This window comes from Squalius cephalus (genome assembly GCF_949319135.1).
Source record: "Squalius cephalus genome assembly, chromosome: 6".
Classification (NCBI taxonomy): Eukaryota; Metazoa; Chordata; class Actinopteri; order Cypriniformes; family Leuciscidae; genus Squalius; species Squalius cephalus.
The window spans coordinates 21,006,665-21,021,790 of NC_137127.1; the positions used below are offsets into that span (position 1 = coordinate 21,006,665).

The 15,126-nt window shown below is 34.7% G+C and overlaps 3 protein-coding genes across 7 annotated transcripts in view; 2 read left to right on the forward strand and 1 right to left on the reverse strand.

Annotated features, from left to right (window-relative positions):
* Positions 1-43: 43 nt before the first annotated feature.
* eif2a (eukaryotic translation initiation factor 2A) lies at positions 44-8,609 on the reverse strand. The gene is made up of 14 exons (XM_079873961.1): positions 8,519-8,609; positions 7,691-7,760; positions 7,532-7,603; positions 6,810-6,928; positions 6,583-6,682; positions 6,417-6,499; positions 5,599-5,672; positions 5,365-5,509; positions 5,159-5,275; positions 2,347-2,921; positions 1,173-1,286; positions 984-1,097; positions 447-512; positions 44-221 (listed from the first exon to the last, which is right to left on the reverse strand). The coding sequence occupies exons 1-14, from the start codon at positions 8,544-8,546 to the stop codon at positions 156-158; spliced, it is 1,743 nt and encodes a 580-aa protein (XP_079730087.1). The 5' UTR covers positions 8,547-8,609; the 3' UTR covers positions 44-155.
* A 921-nt stretch (positions 8,610-9,530) lies between these two features.
* On the forward strand, positions 9,531-12,193 carry serp1 (stress-associated endoplasmic reticulum protein 1). The gene is made up of 3 exons (XM_079873817.1): positions 9,531-9,806; positions 10,042-10,117; positions 10,713-12,193. Exons 1-3 carry the CDS (start codon positions 9,723-9,725, stop codon positions 10,751-10,753), a joined length of 201 nt encoding a protein of 66 aa, XP_079729943.1. The 5' UTR covers positions 9,531-9,722; the 3' UTR covers positions 10,754-12,193.
* A 61-nt stretch (positions 12,194-12,254) lies between these two features.
* The window catches only part of lrch3 (leucine-rich repeats and calponin homology (CH) domain containing 3), a 50,319-nt gene continuing 47,447 nt past the window's right edge, over positions 12,255-15,126 (forward strand). Inside the window, exon 1 of one of the 5 annotated variants that reach the window (XM_079873954.1) lies at positions 12,255-12,655. In XM_079873954.1, coding sequence (XP_079730080.1) covers positions 12,400-12,655 — 256 coding nt within the window. In that variant the 5' untranslated portion in view covers positions 12,255-12,399. The remainder of the gene's footprint in view (positions 12,656-15,126) is intronic. The other 4 variants (XM_079873957.1, XM_079873956.1, XM_079873955.1 and 1 more) reach the window with 4 other exon arrangements.

The window sequence follows — 15,126 nt, forward strand, 5'->3', positions numbered from 1 at the left end:
TTATTTTAGCCATGTTCAAAGAAGCAAAACAGTCTTTTATTTGTTGTTCATGAGTAATTCGTGAAAAAAGAATCATCTTCTATACATATTCATAGCAGTATGACAAAGCAATGTTTGAAAACTGATGACCAATGTGAAAAACTGGTAAAGTGAGTTTACAATCCTAATTCAAGATCTTCAAGCTCTTTCAACAGCTGGGACTCCTTCTGCATCTTCTCAAGCTGTAATAAAATAAAATAAAATAAATTATAATAAATTATTATTAAGGGTCTTGCGATTAAGCATTAAAAAAAATCTTATGTTCTTAGAAAAGTTTTAATTCTTAAAAAACTACTCATCTCATGAAGCATTGCAATGGATGTAATCAAATCAGAAACAATGATACAAATGAAAATAATTTAAAATATTTATTAAGGTGTGCTGATGAAATTATAAAGCTGTAGTACCTGATTTTTTTGCATTACTTTGCCGGCAGCCTGTTGGTCCTTCAGTTCATCAATGGCTTTGAGTTTCTAACAGATAAAAAATCACATTATGAAACTAAAAACATCAAGTCTGACTCTGATATAAAAATAAAACAATAATGGATATGCATATTTTATTTATAATTATACTATACCGGGTATACTGCATCATACCCAGAAACATGGCATTTTTGGTGTATTCATACAGAATACAATTTTAAAGATTTGTATTTATTTCTATTTTTTTACATTTTTTTTATTTTGAGACCTTTACAGGGTTTTACTCCATTAAGAAAAGAGACAATTCACTCAAAATAAAGGTAAGAAGTTAATTTTCTTCTGATAACATAAGAGGTGTATAAATAAAACGGGTTCAAATGAAACCTAAAAGTAGGTCCATTTGTGCTCTTTTCCAAGTCAAGAATAAATGGCAGAATTTAGTTTCTTTCCCTTCAAGAAGACTGCATCTGTGTGTATATGCTCATCTTATTTGATTGTAAACATATTCCAAACATATACCTTTTTTAAATTCTTGATCTTTTTGTCAGTTTCAGGGTCTCCAAAGCTAGAAGTCACATGACTGGCAGGGGTGGAGTCTGCTACTGGAGGCGGAGCTTCATCAGGCTTGATTTCCTGAATTAATATGAAGCATCACTTTGAGTTAAATGTTCCTCTGTATAGTTTGTTGAACATTAAAAACACGTGTACCTGCTTAGCTGCTTTCTTTGCTTCTCGCCTTTTCTGGTTTTTCAAAGCAGCTTTAGAGATTTGCTTCTCTCCTGCAGCACCAGGTTTCATGTTCTGCGGCAGCTCCTCTTCATGCTTGGATAGAAATATTCTTGTCATTATTCTGGTCACGGGACATTCATAATGCTGCCCTGCATCATATTTGCTGAATGAATACTTATACTTTTTTCTTACTAGTTTTGGGGTGCTGATTCCAAAAAATAGTGCCTGTTTTGATCAGGCATGTCACACTTTCTCACAAAATATGAAGTGCATTTCGACAACCAGGGTCTTGTATTGTCTCTTAATCACCAGAAAAACATGTTTAACATCATTTTTTGCCTAATCATAATTTCAAGGTTTGAATTATAGCGAGTGACAGAAGAAAATGCTGCTAAATCTGTGGGTGGTTTAACCAAACAGCGACAGAAAATTACAGATTTTGTGAAGGAAGCGTATTTATTTATAAACTTGTTTATGCAAAGTTCTTTGAAATTAAATGTATTTGAGTATTTGAATATATTTTCAAATGTAATTTATTGCTGTGAAGCAAAGCTGAATTTTCCTCATTACTCCAGTCTTCAGTGTCACATGATACTTCAGAAATCATTCTAATATGATGATTTGCTGCTCAATTATCAATTATTACTGACAATCAATTATATTTTAATTATTAAATGTATTTACTCTGAAATCTTAAGTACCCTAAACTTTTGAGTGTATCATAGTGTATCATGGTTTCCACAACCATGGAAGGATCAAGTAACTCTGAAGACTGGAGTAATGATGCTGGAAATTCAGCTTTGCATCACAGGGATAATATTATAAAATAGAAATATTTTTAAATAGAAAAAAGTTATTTTAAATTGTAAAATCTATTTTTGATACAATTAAATGCAGCCTTGGTGAACAAAAGAGACTTGTTTTACAAACATTATAAAAGTATACCGACCCCAAACTTTTGAACAGAAGTGTATATAAATTGAAATATCTGCATTCTCATAAAAAATTAAATAAAAAAAAACTATGCGATGCTAAGTTGACATTGATATTTTTTAACTCAGCATCATCAAATTATAATTATAATGTTTTTATTTTTTTTGCAAATCAGCAGAATATTTTTCAAGATGCAGGGCTGTGTATGACACAAACTTACTAGTTTGGAGCTGGCTGTCTGGGGTTTGTTGCGGAGAGCGGGTGGCCGATACGCCTGGGCTGGTTTGGCTTCAGTGCTGCCAAGCTCACTTGGCAACGCCTGGTATTTCACTGGCTTCTCTGGGAAGGTTCCAGTTGGGAAGGGTTGCCATAACACTTCCCAGAGCTCTTTATTTGATGGCGTTTCATGCTTGTACAACACAGTCCCGGTGTAATGCCAAATCTTATAGCCATTGCTGACCCTGAGCCTGGGGGAGCAGGTCGCCGTCACTACGTGTTCTCCGTCAGGACACCAGAAGAAATGTGTGGTATCTTCAGCTTGGGGTTTCGACACCTGCTTGTATTTCTTCACGTCCCAAACTTCCATCTGCCCTCTCAGGTTCCCGAACCCAGCGAGGACGAGGATATGACCCTGGGGGCTGTAGAAAGCTGCGTTGCGGGGGCCCGTGCCAAAGTCGAACACTGACTCACACTTGCTGTTAAAGACAGTTGCCTTGGCAGGCATAAAACCATAAACCACGCAAAACTCAGAAGAGTTGGGGTTCCAGGATACATCATATATGGGGCCTCTCTTTGCTGTGCAAGACAAAAAAAAAAAAAAAAAAAAAAAAAATTTTTATATTAATATATTAAAATATACTGTATTAATGATTTTACACACACACACACACACACACACACACATATATATATATATATATATATACACACATACAAACAACAGAAATATAAACAATAAAATCATTAAGAGTGATTTTATTATTAAAATCAATATAAATTAAAAGCAGTGTAACAAATACAACTGTTAGGACTATGTATAAACACTTTACTTTTACTAATAACTAATATATATTATTTTAGTTTAATTACATTAATGAGAAATAAGAATGCAAAAACATCCAAATGGACCCACAAAACATATTTAAAGGAGCTGTATGTAAGATTGTGGCCAAAACTGGTACTGCAATCACTGTATCCCCTCCCCCTCCCCCCTGACTCGAGGTTGCCAGATATGTTGCAGGATCCAGCAGGAACGTAGGCTGCTACAAGGAGCTGCAGCTGTGGTAACTAGAGCAGAGCTGGCAACCCGGATGCCGAAACACTACTGACTTCGTGATTGGTAGATAGGCAGAGGGTGGAGCATCAGGCCAAAACACAACATGACAACATCAACATCAGTTGAGGGCTGCAACTTCACTTTTTAAATGACAATATCCTGGCCGTACTACTGTTGTCAGTGATATAAGTATTTGAAATGAACATGATTTCTTAATGTCTAGTGACATATCAGGGCCATTTTATGATTAATTGAAATACATTTCTTACATACAGCTCCTTTAATTTCCTGCAAATCATACACTACTGTTCAAAAGCTTGTGGTTGGTAAGTTTTTTGAATGTTTTTTAAAGTCTCTTATGCTCACCAAGGCTGCAGTTATTAGATAGAATATAGTAAAAACAGTAATATTGTGAAATATTTCTACAATTTAATAAAATTGTTTATTAATGTACTGTATATATATATATATATATATATATATATATATATATTTTAAAATGTAATACATTCCGGTGATACAAAGCTGAATTTTCAGCATCCCTCAAATGTGTATTCCTCAAAAAGAATGAAAACAGTGAAATGCAAACTCAGAATATTACATAAACCTGCAATAGTTAAATAAGTTAAATAACACAAATATACTTTATGTATTTAATCTCAAGTTTTTAATGTTGTTTATATGTCTATGTGGTGTTTTTAATATGATTTAAGACAAACCATGTGCAAATTCATAAGTCAACACCATTGCGGAGAATTTTCTGCTTAAAACTGCAGTGAACCAAAAACAGTCTCAAAAGCGCGGTTTGAAATTGCCTTTTCTCCACCAACATTCTAAGTTGTTCAAAGTGTTTCTAAGGATACTGATTTTTAGAAGGCAGATTGAGATGGTGAACATCTCTGTAACATTAGCAACACATTATTAGCTGTTTGCTAACGTAGTCAAGCCAAAGGCTAATCCTGTTAATTACCGCTATTTGTCCGACGTAGTAGAGAGCAATACATAAAACGCATTACCATTCTGATACATCGACTTTAGACGAGCCTATAAAATTCGCTCTTCCTCTTCTTCTGAATCAGTGTCTGGTTCAAACCTATGTGGCTGAATTAAACCAGAATTTCCACTTGCATTTATGCAGCGTTTACTACATTAAAGTTGACCAAGTGGATCAGGTATTCTAAGATGGTGCGAGTGAGCGGAGGCAGGGCTAATTTGCATATTCATTCAAGCATTACTTTCCATAAAAAGTAACCAAGCAATGTTATTAGTTACTTTTTTAGGGAGTAACGCAATATTGTAAAGCATTACTTTTAAAAGTAACTTCCCCGACACTGGTATTCAGTCTCATATTGATCTTTCAGAAATCATTTTAATACACTGATTTTTCTAAAGAAACAATTCTTTGATGAATAGAAATATAAAATATTCTGTGACATTAGAATAAAAAACATCTTACTGACCAAAACTTTTAAAAGTAGTGTAATTCTTTTGATTTTGCGGTGAAATATGACATTTCTTAAAATTCATTCTCAGATATACAATCAGGTCAGAATTTTAACACACACATATGTTACATATTATATATAAAACTACAGTAGTATAAATATTATTCACCCAATTTTTAGCAAGTCAGTGCAAATATTATGTGATTTCAATTAATTTAATTGTTAAAGGCAGAAATTGATTTCTATTGACTGCACTGTAATTAATTATTTAATCTTTGTTGAATCATTATTCAAAACGGAGTCGTACTTACGTAGTTGAATTACTGCACTTTCTCCATTGATGGCGACATAATGTAAAGTCTGTTCTCCATAGTAAGAGGCTCCTGTTTTGTCAACCTCTGTGCTGGCGGTCACTAAAACCGCAGTTGCTTTTGGAAAAAACAAAAAACATTAATACATATATGAGTGTTAATCAATGTTGAGAAACCACTTTTTTGTTAAACCAGAAATGATCTACCTTTTTTGTTCCACAGCATGCTCACTCTATCTGCTTTGAAAAAGCTTTTGTTTGCCAGAGCAGATGTTGGACCTCCGAAATTGGGATACTGATACAGCCGTACAAAAGACGGACCTCCTTTGCTTCCAGGAACATATACGACAACCTTAATTAATGAGTGAGGGATTAATACGCATTTGTATGAGTAAAATAGCATGCAGCAGTAAGAGAACATGTTTATAAGGGTTCTGATACCTTGCTCGGCTGTGATCCAGGAGACAAAGCAAACTCAGACACCTTCTGGAGGTGAAGCTTGTTGGCAATAGTTTCTACACAACAAAACACAATATAGTTTGCAAGCTCAATGGGTATTTAAAGCCATGATATTTTATATTTACTTAATCTAAAAGTTAATATTTAATTTGAGTCATTCTTGTATATGTATTACACATGCAGGCTACATGGAATATTTTTACATTTAATTTGTCATAATGCAGGAATCTTAATGTGTCTAGACTTCTTAGATTTCTCATTATTTGTAGTAGTTAGCTGTTTCGTGGGTCCTCTTAAAGGGATAGTTCACCCAAAAATGAAAATTCTGTCATCATTTACTCACCCTCAAGTTGTATCAAACCTGTATGAGTTTCTTTCTTCTGCTGAACACAAAAGAATATATTTTGAAGAATGTTGGTTACTAAATAGTTGATGGGACTCATTGGGAAAAATCAGTGGGGCCCATCAACTGTTTGGTTACTGACATTCTACAAAATATCTTCCTTTGTGTTCAGCAGAAGAACAAAAATCATACAGGTTTGGAACAACTTGAGGGTGAGTAAATGATGACAGAATTTTCATTTTTGGGTGAACTATCCCTTTAAGAGAACCCACGAAACAGCTAACAACTACAAATAATGAGAAATCTAAGAAATCTAGACAATTTCCTTTATACATTCATATACATTAAAACTTTAAAGATGTTGTTAAAAAGCCATGTCCATGTTATTTATCAATGTTTTCACAGGCAATTGGAATATAATATGCACAAAGTATTAATTAAACAGAGACGGTGTTACCAAAGTTGTTGTTCTCATAGAAGTGAAGTTCATTATTGACATTTCTAGCGGTAATACTTTCATCATCTGCCCAGCTCGGACACCTGTGAAAATACAGACAACAAACATGTTTAACAGTTACAGAAAGAACACAAATAAACTGTTATGAACAGCAATAGTTGCTCACCATCCTGTAATCTTCTTCTGATAGAACGCTTTAATGCAGGCACCCGTTTGCAAGTCCCAAAGCTGCAGGTTTGCCTCTCCCTGAGGGTTATCCTGCGTTTCTGAAAAATAAAAGCTGTTTTTGTGTCCTGCTTGCTTAGATTACATTTTCTTTCTTATAGATATTATAAAGCTAAAATGTCATAAAACATTATATATGGATATTATATCACATTTTAAAGTGCTTACTGGTATAATGCTGCCAGGTGGCCAGAACTTTATTCAAAGGTGAGAATTCCAGCACGGATGTTTTGGGTAAATCAAAAGACTTCACCAATTCTCCAGTGGATACTTTGATCACACTGACCCTGCCAAACACACACAGGACATTTACTCAAATATCAATCCATTCTATTGGAAAACCTTTGGAAACTGATTGCCTTAAAATTTGCAAGGAAAGTACTTCATTTTTGAGTGGATAAAGCTTAATAGAACTTGGTAGAGAGAACTTGCATATTTGTATAGGTAACCAGAAAATGTGAGTATTGGTAACTGAATTTGACAAGTTGAAATTCGTTCAGCCATCTTAGAGATTTAAATGCGTTTTACTAAATAAATCAAAACCAAATCAAATCGAAATTATTTTAGGGAAACAACAAAATGAAAACTCTCAAAAATGTCAGTTGCATTGACAATTTAACAACATACTTTGGAAAATGAGTGAATGAAACTAAAGAAATAGATAACTGCAAAAGTGGGGGAAATTATTGAAACACTGAAAAAAGACAAACTCATCTTTTGCTTGACAAAATGGTACTCCTACAAATCAAGTTATCTTAAGTTGGGTTTTCTGAGTAGCAAAGGCATAATACTAGATTTTTACAATTAAGTTCAACAAACTGTTATACTATAAGTTAAGTCAACTAAAAAGGGTTAGTTAGGAAATTTGTTAGGTATTACAGTGTACGTACTGTGAGCCATTGCACCAGCCAAACAGGGACCCATCACTGCTGAATGTCATGTGTTTGCCTTGCCGGTCATCTCTGAAACGAATGAAACAGTTACTGTTACTAAAGCGGACAAAGTTTTATGGTAAAATCTTTCTAAGTGCAGCAAATGCAATAACTGACCTCTGAAAAGCAGAGCTTTCCTGACAGCTCGGAGGTCCACACAACAGCAACGTTCCATCTGATCCTCTGACTGTTTGAAATGGAAAAGACTATATTAAAATCAGAAAAGGAAAACATAAATTGTATACTGGTTTGACAAAAATAAAGTTCAGCCTTAAAGTGTAAAGGTTATAAATCTTGTGTAGATTTAATATTTGGGTCACTTTGAAAATAAATTGGAATTTTGCACTGTACAGACAGATGGACTGGTGGATGAATAGACTTTTCAATATATGTAAATGACTTTGGGGGAATTATGATGGTCAACCATGGGGGGAAAACAAATCTTATTAAATCAGAACAAGCTCAGGGATTTTCTGAGTTTGGTGGATGCAGCTTGAAAATTATTTAAATTAATACAGTTCAAAAAATTGTTCTCAAGTAAGGGACTTAAAAAGCATCATCAACAAACCTTGACTTAAGTTACAGTATGTTCATGTTGGCTTTCTCGAGCCCGCTTAAAAATATTTATTCTAAAGTTATGATGACATGCAATACAAACCATTTATCAGCTGATCATCAGCTAAATATAATATATATTTATTTAATATTTTCATATGTAATATGCGGATACGTGATAACGTTAGCTCATTTCTCTCATTGCGCTGAAATAACGTTCCAAAAAAAATTGCGCACATGCCAAGAATGAGTTCATGCCTTTATAAGTATGCAAAACTTGATAAGAAAAAACATACAGTTATTTCATAACATGATTGCCTTCTCACGCTGAATGTTTATCTTTACACAACTGAAATGAGCACGAAAACACATTTTAAAGCAACAACTCACCTGCTAAATGAGGTGTGGGGGGCGCCATTTTGAAACGGAAGTACGACAACGTGCCACGTCATAGCAGTTCCATACAACACCGACGTCACTACAGCTTTTCGGTCAGAGTTTGACGTGTAAAATGTCAAAACCAAATTAATAAAGTAAAGGTTTTATACGTAATGTCGGTTCTTTCCGATTTTCAGGAGAGGATTTATTTGAATTATTTATGTTTTTATCTCTAACAAATCTTAGTAGGCCTACAGTTGTATAGACTATTTTAATGCGTGATATGGATTGTGTATTGTCTTTTCAAATAAGCCGAATATAGCTTAGTTAATAATAATAATAATAATAATTTCGTTTTGGACATGTGTTTTCATCAATTCATCAATTTTGATGAATGCTTTCTGATGATGACAGCATTTTTTTTCCTCAGCAATTTGGAACAGATATGTTTCCATGACTGACTAATGCACTGAATAATTGCGGCGTAAAAATAATGACGTTTTTCCTCACTGGGTATTTTATAAAGAGAATGTGTGCGTTTTAAGATTAACATGAGGGCATGTTAAAAACTGTTTTCTGTTAAGCACACAACAATCCTCTAGGGGGCGATCGGCGGCCATTCACTCAAATGTTCCATTTAGCCGCATAACAATTTGTAAATCTGTTTTTTTTTACATTGACATTTTTTTACGCTAAAAGTAAGATATTATTTTCAATGTTTGCCACTTAACACACACAAATGAATATTTACTCAAGCAACCTTTACAAAATGCCTAAAAAAATATTTTTTATCTAGCAGTGATTGGTTCAACATCGCCAGCGCTGATTAAAGTAACATTTACCACGTGACAACAACTCTGCGTTTGAAGCGCTCCGGGGGAAAAAATTATGAATAATAAAAGTGATGAACTTTAATACTCATTGGCAAGAAAAAAAAATACACTGAAAATAACTAAAATAGAAAAAAAAAATCGTTAAGATTAATCGCCGCCCATTATATTGTATCCTTTTTATCCGTATTGCCATTCTACTCATTTATTCTCTTTCGAAGCGTCCACGTCTCGTGGGTGGAGTGAGTTCCTCTTATGAACACGTAGACTAAACCAGTGCAGTGGCAAGATCACACGTCAACTGATCATACAGCCTCTCGGATCTCTGTCGGTCTCGACGCTTCTTCTTCTTTCTTTCTTTAAAAACATCAAATTAGTTGTAAAAGATGGTGGCCAAACAGAGGATTCGCATGGCGAATGAGAAACACAGCAAGAACATCACTCTAAGAGGCAATGTGGCCAAATCCACGGTAATTTTCAGCTTTTACCTCTCAGACCTTTACTATAGTAATTATTTTAATGTATCTAAAATATCTTTCACTGCTGTTTGTTCTACAGTAAATGTTTACTTCGTGTATCGTACTGGACATTGGTTTGGTCATGTAGAGGAGCTTTAATTTGTCTAGTTGATCATATTTTGGCTTTCTTTAGAAGTAGCTAATACATGTCTCTCTAAATATACTAATGTTAATATTTTCTCAACAGAGAGGCACTCAAGAAGAGAAGGGAGTGGTGGGACCGTGGCTTCTTGCCTTGTTCGTCTTTGTAGTATGTGGATCAGGTGAGTTTACAATCCGAAAAACATCCACTTTCATTGAATGTGATGGCTAATGCATTAAAAGGATCAAATACAAAGCAGTACATCAGCATGCCAAACATAAACTTTATTGCATAACTCTGTTTAAAAGGACAAAGTGCATTCATACTGCAGACAGGTTTCTAGCCTGATCCACAGACACAATTTGAATGTATTGTTTTCTTTGTACACGATACGATTCAGAAATCGTTTAGTCTGTGCTGTAGCTAGTGATGTTATATTGGATAAATAATAAAGGGAAATGTCTGTACTGAGACATTTTGTTTTAATTTCTTTCAACTTTAAGTTCAAAAAGAGTTTTTCACATGCGTGAGTGAGCACTTAATTCAATGTTAATGAACTCTAAACAACGTGTTTAATAAAAAAAAAAAAATTCTTTCTCTCATTATTCAACATGTGATATGCTGTCATTGCTGTTTCTTATATTTATGTCCTCTTCTGGTGACATGTCAAGGACTAAATATGACATGAGCAGATAATATGAATTCTTAGATGCTTTACATTTTCTGAAGATCAAATGTTTTTGTTCTAATGTTATTTCTCTGTCTTCTCACTACAGCAATATTCCAGATCATTCAGAGCATCAGGATGGGAATGTGATATGAATGGTCATCAGTTTGTTCTCTTCTCCTGGCTTGCCTGAAGATCACTTGATCATTCCCCCTTTCTTATTTAATCTTTATATGTTTCAAGCTTTTTCATCACAACACCACGGTCTCTTGTGCCTTACTCAAAAGCTGGAAGAACGTCATCTTCTGAAACATTCCAATGTGGGACTTCTATTAATATTGCTGCTGAATCCATAACCGAGGCAATAAACCCGAGACTACAAATGACTTTCAACTTTTTCTGTGGAAAAAAATAACAACAACAACAACACATGATTGTTTAAAAGAAATGCTGCAATGTATTTTCTGTGTTCTAGGTTTTTGGACCAGTTCATGTTGATTAACATTATTTGGTACTATGCACCTTTATTGGATTTTCCTCTACATTTAGAGCTGAATTTGTGTTCTTTGACCGTTTGCTCAAGGAAATGAAGGTCCACATATTCAGTTGTGTGTAGAGAACATGAAAAAAAAAAAAAATACTGTTAAATCTAAAATGTCTTTTTTTTGTCTTAATTTGTAAAATAATGTGTAAAAATGTATTTGTAACCTTTATTTAACCTGGAAAAAACTCTTGAGATTTAAAATCTCTTTTACAAGAGGGTCCTGGCCAGGACAGACAACACACGTAGTTAAACATGAAAAAAACATTTAAAAATGAAAATAAATACATTATTTACATTTACAAAATAAAATTATACAATTAGTAAAAACCATACCTAAAAACCAGAGACTAACTCTTTAAAACACAATTTATCTTGTAACTGATTCCAAAATAGAGCTAGATTATATCTGTGGATCAAAAGAAAAGAGGCCCATAGAATGATATAAAACACATATCCATACAAACGCTTATTTTAACACAAATGCAAATCTCTGTTGGCCGTTAGCACAATGTGGGAATAGTTGTTTATGATAATGGATTTTTATTAAAATTATAATGCATGTTGTGATTTTTAATGATTTCTTAGAAGGGTTCAATAGAGAGGTTTCTGAGTAGACAAACCTATTCCCAGTTTTATAATTGACCAGTAGGGGGCCGTTTGCATATTTATATATTAAGAAACATTATTATAGGTCAATACATTTTTCATTTGATTTAACTACTTTTACATGTCTCACACTCGCAAGAGTTTATCGATCATACAGCTACAAATCTAAAAATATTTTTCTTTACTATATAAACAAACTTGAAAAAGTTTGTATTGACATTTATTTACCATGCCATTTTCCTACACAAGGAACACTTTATTAGAATTTATAAAATAAAATAAGTAAGAGAATATTTATTTATTTGTTTGTTTATTAAGAAAAGTCATGTTCATGATACTTGTCAACTACCCTTTAATTTAATGCATGCATTTATGTATTTAGACTATGATACAAATTAGAATAGGATAAAATAAAGGAGAAGTTTGGGATAATTCCCTACAGCCCAGGCTGGTTGGACTTTTTAATGTCGAGTCTTCGCCTTCAATCCACGCACGCATTAGTGTCCTCGCTCGTGCTCCGTTGGATCTGTGGGTTTCAGACGTTTCAGACCCCTCTCTGCCCTCTGTGCGCCCGCGCATGCGCACTGCCACTGTCCGCGCTCGTGTGTGGGGCCCGTGAGGATCCAGCGGGAGTGTTAGCTGTGTAATGGCGGCTTCGGTGTTGCTCTCCGCGGAAAGCGCCGTGCCCTCTTTTACCGTCGGCCATCCCGCCGCAGTTGCTTCTGCGGGAACTACTCATCACGGATTATCCAATGCTCCCGGACCCTCGTCCTGGAACCGCTCGCTGGATCGGGCGCTGGACGAGGCGGCGGCCACCGGAGCTCTTAACCTGAGCGGCAGGAAACTGAAGGAGTTCCCGAGGAGCGCCTCCGGACACGACCTCACCGACACCACCCGGGCCGGTACCGAGCCTATTTGCTTATATTCTGCTCCCCTTTAACCGTTAACAGACCTAAAAACTAGTTAAAGGCGTGTTGGTCGAGTTTTACACTAGTTTACACAGGGTTTGACTGGTGTAAACACACGGGTGTGTGCTGGGCTGGTAACGTTAGCCCATCTGAACTCATGATCAGTCATTTGTGTCCAATAAATGTAGCAGCTAAACGTTTCATCTTAAGTGCTGAGGTTTGTCTAAAGTTAGGATTACCTCACAAACTTTCAGCTCATGGTTGTGTTAATACTATTATGATCCGATGGGACATTAGACATTCAGGGAACATATCTGTCAAATTGAGTTCCATGTAACGTTAGGTTATATGAAACCCAAACACGGGGGCTTGTTCATCAGGTTTATAGGAGTTTGACAGGTTAAAATGTTTGAACAAGTAGCTAATCAGATTGAGGTGTTTGATCAATAGATTAAGTTGGTTAAGGCTTGATCATTATGGGAATTGGGTTTTGATCATCATGTAAGTTAGGTTTTTTAAACCACTCAAGAAGTTTGATCATCTGGTTGGCTTTATAAGACGTGATTAAGAGGTTTGGTCATTGTTTTGTGGGATCCAATCATACTTATCTTTATTTAGACAACGCTTTGACCTTAAGTTGTTTAGATCAATTAGATCTATTTTAGATCCATTCAAGGTGTTTGATATTAATAATATTGACAGGATGTTGATGATCATGTGGATCGGGGCCTTTACAGTCTTTTAGATGCCAAGTCTGAGTGACCCCCATCCTAAAACTTAAAAGGCCGGTATGTATTTTCATGTGCAGACTCAATTTTACTGTGTAAAACATTGTTTGTAATTTAGTTTCTATTATTTTACATTATTGTGAATATTATGATTGTCACTGTAGTAGTTAATTAGTTTTTAAATTGTTCTATAATTTTTGTTACACTGATTTTCTCTAAACTTTCCCATGGACCCCCTAGCACTCCTTTGCAGCCCCCTGGAGCCCCACTTTTCACGACTATGATGGCACGTTTCCACAGTTATCAACGTCGCTAAATTAGTAAAGTTTTTAATATTGTCATTGAAATTTTTTTTTTTTTATACACAATTAGAATTCTGCTATAATTTGTGTAATAGGCTATTACTTTGACAGTAAGTGACAAAAAATGAATTAAAGCTGCTTTGAAAACAACGGCTGAGGTACTAGTGACTGCAAATTTGACACCATTCTCCCTTCTGACTGCTGTAATAAATCGCACTGTATTTTTTCCCTCTTTTGGAAAGTTGTGGAAATGCTTTGCATACCTATATTTTCTTTTGCTTTTAGAGCAAATACAAAAATTATATTTGCTGTTATCTCCCATTCACCACTTTAGAAGTTTACCGAGCTATTGCGACTTCCGCTTGTGATAACCCCGGAAATGTGAAATATAAAAAAATACATATATTTTTTAATATAAAACCCTACTAAGAAGTTTGATCATGTAGCTTATATGCCTTATCATATTACTAATGTAGCTAGCTGGACAATGTGCAATCTGTCACTTCAAAGATTATTCAGATCAATATATTGCTTATTAAAGTATGTGTAGAGTGTCAGTGACTGAGAAGGACAATATTGGCACTATTACTAATTGTTCTAATCTTTATACCCATGCCTGCTTCTTCTGCACATATAAAAACAAGACTTATAAAAACTAGCTAAAAAATAGCTTGTTTACCTGACACATACAGGTGCAGGTATCTTGGTTTAGGAGTTTCTAGACGTGTTCAGACATGTGGGTTTTTTTTTCTTCTTCTTTATTTCCTGAAGCAAAATCAGAAAAGTAGCATGTCCTGTATAAGAGTTGTGTTACATTCATCAATGTGAGAGAATCATATAGAACCTCTTTAAAGGTCTCCTAAGCATGTAGGATAAAACTGAGCAGGCTGTACAACCATCTGAAGGTTTTTCTGGACCGCTGTATATTATAAGTGCTTATAAGTTAGGCTAATGCTTAAATGTCTACCTGATTGATGGTTAGTTACATGCAGATGTATAAGTTCATTACTCATAGGCTATACTTTTCAGTGTTTTGCACAAATTGCAGATTTGAGGATTTATTTTTATTAACAGTTTCAATTTTTTTATTATAGTTTACTGCATGATGTATAGCATCTCAAATTGCCATTGGCAATAGAAGATTGTGGAAACTGTGGAAAAACTGCTTTTATTGTAGAGTTTGACTGTGCATAAAGGAGCTACTTGGATTGTGTAGAAATTTAGACACAATCCACTATAGCATCTTTATGATTAATGTTGTAGGAAATAAAGTGATGCTTCTTAATGCTGATATCACTTTAATTACTGCTAATAATTAACAAACCCTAGGTCTAGTTATGAAATGAAATGACTTCTCTAAAGTGTTAGTGAGTGTTACCCTGGTTAGCCTCCTTGTATTGTGTTGAACGGTCTGAAAATAGGAATCGGTCAAGAC